Source organism: Lipotes vexillifer, unplaced genomic scaffold (genome assembly GCF_000442215.2).
Source record: "Lipotes vexillifer unplaced genomic scaffold, Lipotes_vexillifer_v1.1 scaffold470, whole genome shotgun sequence".
Taxonomy (NCBI): Eukaryota; Metazoa; Chordata; class Mammalia; order Artiodactyla; family Lipotidae; genus Lipotes; species Lipotes vexillifer.
The window spans coordinates 1,746,078-1,758,025 of NW_006799533.1; the positions used below are offsets into that span (position 1 = coordinate 1,746,078).

The 11,948-nt window shown below is 38.2% G+C and overlaps 1 protein-coding gene across 1 annotated transcript in view; it reads left to right on the plus strand.

The window, feature by feature from the left end:
• Positions 1–11,948, plus strand: part of NEK3 (NIMA related kinase 3) — a 21,633-nt gene that overhangs the window by 448 nt on the left and 9,237 nt on the right. Inside the window, exons 2-8 of the mRNA XM_007471681.1 lie at positions 1,221–1,314; positions 1,666–1,763; positions 3,192–3,275; positions 4,089–4,156; positions 4,249–4,335; positions 6,369–6,423; positions 11,604–11,804. Of these exons, the coding sequence (XP_007471743.1) occupies positions 1,221–1,314; positions 1,666–1,763; positions 3,192–3,275; positions 4,089–4,156; positions 4,249–4,335; positions 6,369–6,423; positions 11,604–11,804 (687 nt within the window). The remainder of the gene's footprint in view (positions 1–1,220; positions 1,315–1,665; positions 1,764–3,191; positions 3,276–4,088; positions 4,157–4,248; positions 4,336–6,368; positions 6,424–11,603; positions 11,805–11,948) is intronic.

The following is an 11,948-nucleotide window of genomic DNA, read 5'->3' on the forward strand; positions in this document are numbered from 1 at the left end:
GGGAAGCTGCCAAATGCAACTCGGGTGCCATATTAATGAAAAAAGGAACATCAATGTACAGTGAAGAGCTGAGACCTAAAATGCTAACCTTTGGTATCAGGGAACCTATTCTGTGGATTAGTTTATAGGTTTTATTTCCCTGTAAGATGAGGAAAGTGCTGATTTATCTCTACAGTTGACCCTTGAACAACACAGGTTTGACTGCTGTGGGTCCACGTAGATTTTTTCAATAGTAAATACTACAGTGCCGTGCGATCTGAAGTTGGTTGAATCCGTGGATGCAGAACCGAGGAAATGGAGGGGTTCCTCCATACATGGAGGGCCAGCTATGAGTTGTACTTGGAATTTCAACCCCGTGTAGTCAATGCCTCTAACCTTGTTCAAGGTCAAACTGTATTTATCACTATGTAACATAGTTGTCAGGTGAAAGAAGCCATACCATGGAGGCTGCCTAATAATGTTTTGATCAACTAAAAAAAAATACATTTTAATAAAATTCTCAGAGTGAGTATTTTTTTTTCCCACTGCAATCTTGACCTCGTTTAGTAGGCATCAGAATCACCTGGAGAGCTTGTTAAAACAGATTGCTGAGCCTTACCCCTGAGTTTCTGGTTGTATAGTTCCTGGTGAGCCTGTGAATTTGCATTTTTAACAAGTTCCCAGCTGGTGGTGATGCTGCTGGTCTGAGCCCCCTTGGGCTAGTACATAATCAGTTGCAGTTTCTTAATTATAAGTCATTCAGGATTTTATTCTCATAGAGTAAGTTAGGGGATAAACAGTTTTGGAAACTTATTTTGCATATGGTCTTTGCCCATCCATGCTGCTGTAGTACACGAGTATATATATTTTTCATCTGAACCAGTGGGCTGATAAAGTGATGCAGACAATAAAAGCATGAAAGCCCTAGTTTTTCTTTAAGGAGCTACTATTGTTGATGGCATACTGGCTCTCCAAGTCAGGTTATACTTAGGCTGATGTTAAGAGTAGTTTACATTCTATGCTTGTAAAGATATACGAGGTCAGCTTAAGCATGCATATAGCCATAGTTGAAAAATCTGCACATGTCTTCTCGTGGAGTTTGATAAACTCAAGTTGGGTCAAAGTACAGTGCTATGAAATTGTGTCTAGCATTGAAATATCATACAAACTACTATAATATCGTTTTACTATCAGTTTTATTATGAAGTATTACATTTACGCTTATTTAAACCTCCTTCTAGTTTTTCTCTGACACACAGAATTCTAGGAAGGAGGCTGTTCTGTTAGCCAAAATGAAACACCCCAATATTGTTGCCTTTAAGGAATCATTTGAAGGTAAATATGAATTTCCCCCAATACATGCATTTCTGAATTTGATTCATGGCCACTGAGGCTTTGTTTTTGTTTTTTTTAATTTATTTGGCTGTGTCGGGTCTTAGTTGTGGCTGGCGGGATCTTTGTTAAACCATGCAGGATCTTTCATTACGGCACGTGGGCTCTTCCTCGCGGTGTGTGGGCTTCTCTCTAGTTGTGGCACGCAGGCTTAGTTGCCCTGCGGCATGTGGGATCTTAGTTCCCCGACCAGGGATCAAACCCCCGTCCCCTGCATTGGAAGGAGGATTCTTAACCACTGGACCACCAGGGAAGTCCCTGGGGCTTTCTTAAAGAGTCTTACATTTGTTTTAGCTGAAGGACATCTGTATATTGTGATGGAGTATTGTGATGGAGGGGACCTGATGCAGAAGATTAAACATCAGAAAGGGAAGTTGTTTCCTGAAGATATGGTAAGAGACCGACTTACGTAAGTTTCCCTCAAGGTTTGGAAGCAACTTTTCTCATAAAATTTGTATGTGTTAAAATAAAAGCATTGCTGTCTCTGATTACCTGACACACTAGTTAGAAATGACTCATTTCTGTATCCATGATGCTGCTTAGTGAGATGTGGCTGCCTGAGATGTTTTTAGGGAGTAAAATAGATATAAGTTTATAAAATATCAAGGAATAACACTTCCATGTTTAGAAGAATTTCAAAATTGTATTATTTATCATACTTTCTACTAGACATTTAAAATTTTTATTTTTTGTATTGAAATTTTAGAAGGCAGATGGATTTCTTTTGTATTTCTAGATCATCTGAAGAATGAAGCCTGCATTTCTGTTTTTCAGGAGCACCTATTCTTAGTCTTTTTCCTTCTACAGTTTAGCATAGTCTCTTAAAATACTGCCTTTTTAATGGAAAGTTGTGTATTAAATATTGGAATGAGTTGACTAAGGAAAATACTTCAATATCAGCTTTACTGGGGCTTAGTTTGATACATGGTATAACATGTTTTGAGAGTATATTAGTATAAATATTTTTTCATCTAGAAGTTGTATTGTTAAGAATATGGGTTCCAGGGCTTCCCTGGTGGCGCAGTGGTTGAGAGTCCACCTGCCGAGGCAGGGGACGTGGGTTTGTGCCCCGGTCCGGGAGGATCCCACATGCCGCGGAGCGGCTGGGCCCGTGAGCCATGGCCACTGGGACTGCGCGTCCAGAGCCTGTGCTCCGCAACGGGAGAGGCCACGACAGTGAGAGGCCCGCGTACCGGAAAAAAAAAAAAAAAAAAAAGAATATGACTTCCATTGTAGCATGTCAGCGTGGCTTCAAAGGATTGTTGGTAATATAATGAAATCTTTTAATGTTAATATTTGAATATTCTGAAAAAGTGAATGAAAATCTGATGTAATGATTACACTATAAAAAGTTATAGCATATTCATTTCTAAATGGCAAACTACTTTTATATGTATATTTAAGAAATATTTTTATTTGGTTAAATACAAGAAAAACGTAGTGGGATTTTTATTAAAATAAATTTTTGGGAATTCCCTGGCAGTCTAGTGGTGAGGACTCCGCGCTTTCACTGCCAAGGGCCTGGATTCAATCCCTGGGGGAACTAAGATCCCCCAAGCCGCGTGGCATGGCCAAAAAAGTAAATAAATAAATTGATATTTAGATCATAATTAAGACGATGACACATATGGGATTGATTCACAGCTTTTCTGAATTTCTCCAGGCAACACTGAATCTTAGTTGAACTATGTAATTTTCAGGAGTTCTGTACTTATATAAAACTCAGGTCAGCCAGGGCCTGAAGATGATTCTTTGGGATTTTGGGTTGCCATGAACCCGTTATTGCATTCTTGCAGATTTGCATGCTTTTTTCCTTACAGATACTTAATTGGTTTACACAAATGTGCCTTGGAGTAAATCACATTCACAGGAAACGTGTGTTACACAGAGATATCAAGTCCAAGGTAAGTGGAAACATTTTGGTCCCAAAAAAAAAGAATCGAAAACTATTTCATTCCACGTTTTTTCTGTGTTATTCTCTTTCCTTCTGGGGCATTTTTATCTAGTTTAGAAATATTTCTCAATGTAATATTGATGTTTGTGCTAGCCAAATAAGGTACTACTTGAGAACAGGTCAGTAAATCTCTTTAGTAGTGTATGTTAATATGTTCCAGCTCTCTTAGTGACTGTTTCCTAAGACCACATGTTCTCAGATGGAAAATGGTTGAGATCGGGGCCTGCCACCTGGAGCTACCAGGACACAGGTTTTCCGGTCAGTTGAGCAGGGTCTGCCGATACAATCTAAAGCTTGCCTGTTAGATTTCTAATCAGTCATCCTGAATTCCCAAGCAGGGAAGTGCAGCTGTCCAGAGGGTATCTTATCTATTTATGTTCCATTCGAGGACTCGGCTGTCAGCATTTCTACCCTTGATCTCCATCATCAGCAGGCTTTGAAAGACAGCTTCTGCCGGCGCTCTCTGCCTTATATTTGTTTGTTTGTTTATTTATTTATTTTTTATACAGCAGGTTCTTATTCGTTATCTGTTTTATACATATTAGTGTATACATGTCAATCCCAATCTCCCAATTCATCCTACCACCACCCCCGCCCCGCCACTTTCCCCCCTTGGTGTCCATACGTTTGTTCTCTACATCTTGTTTCTCTATTCTGCCCTGCAAACCAGTTCATCTGTACCATTTTTCTAGGTTCCACATATATCTCTGCCTTATATTTGAATGAGGGTAGATGTAATCTGAGCTCTTCTTTTTCAATGCAGAATATCTTCCTCACCCAAAAGGGAAAAGTAAAACTGGGTGATTTTGGATCTGCCCGTCTTCTCTCCAGGTATGTATGTCTCTTCTGTAGTAGTGACAGTAGTCGAAACATCATCATTCAGAAACGCTCTGTAATCATTCTTTGCCTCTTTCTGGTTTTAGTCCCATGGCATTTGCTTGTACGTATGTGGGAACACCTTATTATGTGCCCCCAGAAATTTGGGAAAACATGCCTTATAACAATAAAAGGTAAGTGATGCATGTAGTTGGTGCAGGGCTGACAGTTTGGTACAGGCATTGTAGCCTACAGGTGAAGTTTGGTTTTTAAAAATATATATCTGAAAGCAGTGTAGAATTTAAATTCCCAGGCCTCTAGATGAAAGTCATAATTTTCCCACTGTTTTAATCAGAGCTGAGAGGAGCTACATGTAAATGCTGAAAGAAAGGTTAGTCATTTCTGGGGGCAGTATGCATTATATTACTGCTTCTCAAACTTTGCTGCTCCCGACTTTAAAAATCCCAAAGCGCAGGTTGTAGCCATATCAGTTAAATCCAAATGTCTGGGGGTGGGCAGCAGGCATCAGTAATTTTCCAGGATCACTAAGTGAGTCCCATGTGCGGCAAAATTTGGGAACCACTGAATTATGTCATTGAGTTGACATTTACAGGACTAGATAATAAGCATTTGACTGATAGGTTCATTGATTATCAGAAGATAGTATGAAGTCCTTATGATTTAAAGCATAATTTTTTTCTGAATATAAGTAATATGTGCCCATTGATGGAGTGGGTGGGCAGGGGAAGGATTGGAAATGTAGAGATGTACAAGAAAGGAAATGGTGATCACCCACTTTTACACAACTACTGATAACATTTTGGGTTTTTTCCCCCATCCATTCTCTTTTTCCCCTAAACCTTGTTTATATACTCTATATACAATTTAGTATCCTGCTTTTTTCAGTTTATATCATACTCACTTTATCCCATATTAAAACTCTGCATAATTATTGTTAATTGTTGCATAATATTTTAATACTTGGGTCTTCCAAAATTTATTTCACATTCCTCTGTTATTGACCTTATGATATATTTCCAATTTTCAGTATCCTAAACAGTGCTGTGATTAATATGCCTTTTGTGCATAAATATGTCATTGTTGTCTATCACATTCTTGGCATGAATTCCTAGAAAGAGAAACACCCACAGGTTCTTGTTACCATCTGCCAAGTTGTTTTCTGAAGAGGATATGATAATCCATAATAAATAGACTCCTTTAAGAGTAAAACTGACTGAATTGGAGACAAAACAGCTATGAAGGGACTTCTGGGACAACTGGGGAAATCTGAGTTTGGACAAAATATTAGATAATAGTATTGAATTAAGGTTAAATTTCTTGGATGTGATAATGGTGTTGTGTTCATGAGGGAGAGTGTCCTTGCTCTTAGGAGATACATGTTGATGTGTTTAGGGGTGAAGTGTTTGATGTCTGCAGCCTTTCTTTCAAGAGGTTCAGATCTAGAAGGAAGAGAGGAAAAGCAGGCAAATGTGGCAAGTGCTAATGGCTGAGAAACCTAGGAAGGAGCATGTGGACATTTACAACTTTCCTGTAGGTTTCAAACTTTAGAAAATTAAAAGTTGGGGGAAATAGTTGACAAAAAGAAAAAAAACCTTAGTTAAAATGAAAAGAATATCATCTAGAAAAAGTCTGGGGGATGACAACTAGGTGGTGAGAATTCTGGAGGAAAGTGGAGGTGCTAAGTTTGAAGAAGGGTGGGCGTATAGGACAAACTATGAAACTCTTTGCTGAGCTTTGAAGAGCTCTTTTGTGAAAGAATAAGAACACTGTCCCTTAGAGCCAGCCACTGGGGGCACAGAGAGCTGTCCATCAGGATGTGTGACCAAAGGCCAGGTGTGGTGCAGGCAGTCTGGGTGGAAGCTGCACTGGATGACTTCTAAAGCCCTTCTGCCAACTATGATAATCTGAGTCCATGGATATTCCTCTTGCACCAAGTATTGATACTACTGAACTGATACCCGAACAACCCAGATTTGGAGGGGCACAGGTTGGGGAGCAGTCAGTTTTATTGTGAACATTACTGTTAGTAAGTATCTAAGTGTTAGACCAAAATTGCTGTATATTTTATTTCAGTAGCTAAGAAGTACCTGCAATGTCTGTTCTTATTAAAGGTAGATTAATTTTGTATTTTTTGTATTACAACATATGCATATTTTCATATAACTCATAACCCACTCATCATTACATTGCTTCTTTATGCTTCCAGTGACATCTGGTCCTTAGGATGCATTCTCTATGAACTCTGTACCCTTAAGCATCCAGTAAGTATGGCGTGCAAAATGGGAAAGGCAGCCTCTGGTTGTATCGGGCTAAGTCCTAAGTAATGTGCCAGATTTCAACTGGTGGTTTGCTTCCTTAGGATGAATTCATTATAAGATTTTCATGTTTCCAGTTGCTGTCATCTTTGCTTTGAGCTACTTTTGTAGTATATACTAATAGGAAATTTCCATGATTTAGTATTTATAGTACTATATTTAGCTTGCCTCCCTCCTTCCTTCCCTCCCTCTCCGCTTCCCTCCCTCCCTCCCTCCCTTTCTATCTTTGTGAATTTGAATATTCTAGTTATTTTGTATAAGTAAAATTATACCATATTTTTCCTTTTGTGTCTGGCTTATTTCACATAGCATAATGTTTTCAACATTCATCCATGTTGTAGCATATGTCTGAATTTCATTCCTTTTTATGACTTAATAATATTCCATTCTATGTTTATACCACATTTTGTTTATCCATTCATCTGTTGATGGACATTTGGGTTGTTTCCACCTTTTGGTTATTGTGAATAATGCTGCTGTGAACATGGGTGTACAAGTATCTATTAGAATCCCTGTTTTCAATTTTTGGGCTGTATGCATAGGAATGGAATCGCTGGGTCACATGGTAACTGCGTGTCTGGCTTTTTGCAGAACTGCCAAACTGTTTTCCAGAGTGGCTGCACCATGTTTGTACTTACCTTGTTATCAGTTAGATTTCACTTCTAGTTTCTTCTCTAACTGAAATATCATGAGAAAATAGACTTTGCTCTATATTATATATTTTTTAAAGATATTTTAAGAATAATTTAACATAAAAAGAAGTTAACTCACTTGCCCTGCTTGTTTGCAGTTGTTTATTGCACAGAATTAATAATTAGTGGTGATCCCTATGAAGTGTTCGCTTTGCATAGACATACATTCTGTTCTTTGGGCACAGATTTGAACTTGGCCCTGGCAGGCATTTTCACAGAGGTGCCTGGGAACATGTAGAGCTCTTGAGCCTGAGTAATTAAGAACATCCTTCTTGCCTTCTTCACCACTAGATGAAAGTAACTCAGATGGAAGGTTTGCACTTTTTTTTTTTAAACATCTTTATTGGAGTAGAATTGCTTTACAGTGGTGTGTTAGTTTCTGCTTTATAACAAAGTGAATCCGTTATACATATACATATGTTCCCATATCTCTTCCCTCTTGTGTCTGGCTCCCTCCCACCCTGCCTATCCCACACCTCTAGCACCGAGCTGATCTCCCTGTGCTCTGCGGCTGCTTCCCACTAGCTATCTACCTTACGTTTGGCAGTGTATATATGTCCATGCCACTGTCTCACTTTGTCACAGCTCACCCTTCCCCCTCCCCATATCCTCAAGTCCATTCTCTAGTAGGTCTGTGTCTTTATTCCCGTCTTGCCCCTAGGTTCTTCACGACCTTTTTTTTTTTTTAAGATTCCATATATATGTGTTAGCATACGGTATTTGTTTTTCTCTTTCTGACTTACTTCACTCTGTACTTCACTCCATCTCACTACAGATATCTCAATTTCGTTTCTTTTTATGGCCGAGTCATATTCCATTGTATACATGTGCCACGTCTTCTTTATCCGTTCATCTGTCGATGGACACTTAGGTTGCTTCCATGTCCTGGCTATTGTAAATAGAGCTGCAGTGAACATTGTGGTACATGCCTCTTTTTGAATTATGGTTTTCTCAGGGTATATGCCCAGGAGTGGGATTGCTGGGTCGTATAGTAGTTCTATTTTTAGTTTTTTAAGGAACCCTCATACTGTTCTCCATAGTGGCTGTATCAATTTACATTCCCACCAACAGTGCAAAAGGGTTCCCTTTTCTCCACAAGGTGTGCACTGTTACTGAGAGGTCAGCTTCCTTGTATATAAGTGGCTTATAATACCAGCTGCATAATTAGAACAATGTGAGAAACTTGAAAAAATGCTGATGCCTAGGCCCAGGCCAGACTAATTGAATTAAAATCTCGGGTATCATAGACATTAGTGTATTTTGTTTTCGCTTTTACATTTAATTGGTATTCATTTGGGGGCATTAAAAATTTTTTTTTTCTTTCCAGTTTTACTGAGATATAATTGGCACATAGCAGTGTATACATTTAAGGTGTACAGTGTGATGATTTGACTTAGGTACACCATGAAATGATTATCATAATAAGTTTAGTGAACAGCCATCATCTCATATAGATACAAAACAAAAGAGAAAGAAAAAATACTTTTTCTTTGTGATGAGAACTCTTAGGATGTACTCTCCCAACAACTTTCACATGTAACCTACAGCAGTGCTCATCATATTCACTGTGTTGTACGTTACATCCCTAGCATTTATTTATCTTACAACTGGAAGTTTGTACCTTTTGACCACCTTCATCCAATTCCTCTTTCCCCCACCCCCAGCCTCTGGTAACTACAAATCTGATCTCTTTTTCTATGAGTTTGTTTGTTTTTGAAGTATAATTGACTACAACACTGTTTTAGTTCCTGGGACGTTAGTGGTTTTAAAATAGGTGATTGTAGTGTGTAGTCCAAGTGGAGAACCACGGTTGTGTACAATAAAATTATTTTTTTAATTTCAATATCTTAATTAGGATTATATTCTTTATTTCCCTAATTTTGTCCTTTTCATAAACATTCATATACATGTTCTTATTTTTTCTAGCAAGAATAAGTAGTAAGGAGTACAGTGCCCTGAATATTTATATTTGGCACTGTCTGCTCTATTGTCTGCTTTAAAGAGGCAAAAGTAGTTCTCAAACCTTTAGGAAACACTGAAACTCAATATAATGGTTAGAAAGCCTGAGGCATTTGGGAATAAGATTATTACCCCTAATTGCAGATGGAGACACTTTGAGAAGTTAAGAAGTGTGCCCCAATTCAGACATCTGGTAGATATATGGCAATCATGTCTGACTTCAGTGTAAATTTTAACTATAGTTCTGCTTCTCTAGAACTGTGTATATTTGTGTGTTTATAATCAAAGCAACCTTTTAACTTTTTCAAAAAAATAATATTGCAAGTTGTTTTAAGGGAGTATCAAATAAACAACGTTTTCAGTTCAGACATACGGATAAAAATTTAGGTCTGTTGTCCACCCCATTAGCTTGCATCACCCCTTTAGCTTCATATTTTCAAGTGTACATACATGACCTTCAGTTTGTGTTGTTTTTAGCAAACAGTAATTAATAGTAAATGAGTAATTGTTTTAAAAATGGCTCAAGTTGAAAAAAATTCCTTGCTTAGCCAAATTTTCATCTGGCTTCTGAATCTTCTCCTAGACCCATGTGTGCATTCCCTTGCAAAGTCCAGTTTTATCAAGAACCCTGGTAAGTTTAGCAAGAACCCTCCACCCTCAATGTCCGGTTGCCCTTGATATCTGATCAGGTTCCTCATCCTCCACAATTCCCCAGCTGACGTCTGACCCCTCTGGTCTGCCTTCAGGAAGAATCCTGTTAGATTGGTTTAGCCGGAGTCCCCCCCTTTTTTTTTGTGGCGTGCTATTCTTTTTTTTTTTTACGTCTTTGTTGGAGTGTAGTTGCTTTGCAATGGTGTGTTAGTTTCTGCCAGAGTCCCCCTTTTGCCTGGATGTTTTCTGTTAGTAATTTTCCATCCGTTGATATCTACCCTGTTCATTAGATATAAATTCCCACTTGCCCATGCTGTGTTTGCCTTTAAGCCCAATCTCTCTAACCCTCTGCAAAATTCTATTGCAGTGGAGCCTATATCTATTACAATGGTCCTGAATAAAATCTGCCTTACCATTTTTAACAAATGTCATGGATAATTTTTCTTTAACAAGATATTAACATAGCTTCACTGTTGTTTGATTATCAAACCTCTAAATGTAAATTTAAATTCTGGTTATTATAGGGGAAGTTTCTTAATCCTATTGATTATATCAATAAACTACATCTGGTATAAGTAAAAAAAAAAAGAAAGCCTGAGGCAAAGCAGATTCAGTCTTATTTTTCATTACCTGAATTTTTCCTTTGTTATATGTTTTTTTCCTTTATTACATGTTGATTTTTCCTTTTTCATATTTTCACTTATATGTATTAATAGGGTAATGTACCTCCAAGGCAGAGTGCCATCATGTTCTTATATTAAGTATTACTGAGGCCGACACCTAATGTTAATTGCAGTATGTTTATTTTTTTATTTTTTATAAATTTATTTATTTATTTTTGGCTGCATTGGGTCCTCATTGCTGCGTGCGGGCTTTCTCTAGTTGCGGCGAGCAGGGGCTACTCTTCATTGCGGTGCGCGGGCTTTTCATTGCGGTGGCTTCTCCCATTGCAGAGCACGGGCTGTAGGCACGCAGGCTTCCGTAGTTGTGGCTTGTGGGCTGTAGAGCACAGGCTCAGTAGTTGTGGCTCACGGGCCTAGTTGCTCCGCGGCATGTGGGATCTTCCCAGACCAGGGCTTGAACCCATGTCCCCTGCATTGGCAGGCAGATTCTCAGCCACTGCGCCACCAGGGAAGCCCAGGCCTGGAGATTTTTGAGGAGGAGAGAAGCAAAGAAACATTACACTTATTGTAAGCCTTAATATCATCTGACTTTTTAAAAAGCCATATGTATGTATTACTTTGATTTTTAAAATATATTAAGAATGTGTATCTGTGAAAACGTTGATTTGAGTAATAAAGTACCCAAAACAGGCACTGATGGTAAGACTTCCTCCAGGTGGGAACATCTTTTACTATTTATGTTTACCTTTCTCCTGAACAACCATAAGATTTTAGAATAGTACTGATTGGGAGGTGGGGTGGGAGTTTGGGACTAGCAGATGCAAACTATTTGGATAAACAACAGGGTCCTACTGTATAGCACAGGGAACTATATTCAATATCCTGTGATTAAACCATAATGGAAAAGAATATGAAAAAGAATGTATATAGATGTATAACTTGAGTCACTTTGCTGTACAGCAGAAATTAACACAGTATAAATCAACTGTACTTAAATAAAATAATTTTTTTGAAAATACAAAGAAAAAAAGTATGGTTAGTAAAAAAAAAAAAAAGATTAGAGAATAGCACCTTAAAAACACCTCTAGGGAGAAGAATTTCTAAAATTAAAATAATTCATATAAATTCAGTTCAGCTGGTTTTTACTTATTTCTGTTCTCTTTCCTTGTATCTGCTTTTACAGTTCAGTTTTGCTTTTTAGTTTCAGGCAAATAGTTGGAAAAGTCTTATCCTCAAAATTTGTCAGGGGTCTGTGAGCCCACTGCCGTCCCATTATTCCTGTGAGCTTCAGCATCTGATCAAGCAGATGTTTAAAAAGAATCCCTCATATCGCCCTTCAGCTACAACTCTTCTCTCCAGAGGCTCTTTAGCTCGGCTCATCCAGAAGTGCTTACCCCCAGAGGTATGGTACATGTGAGATTGACTGTGAACCGTTTTCCCAGTGTCTGTTATCTTCTAAACACAATTACATGTTATACATGCCTGTAAAAACTCAAATAATGCAGACATATATAAAAAAAGTAAAAAGTTGAAACGTCCTTTCCCT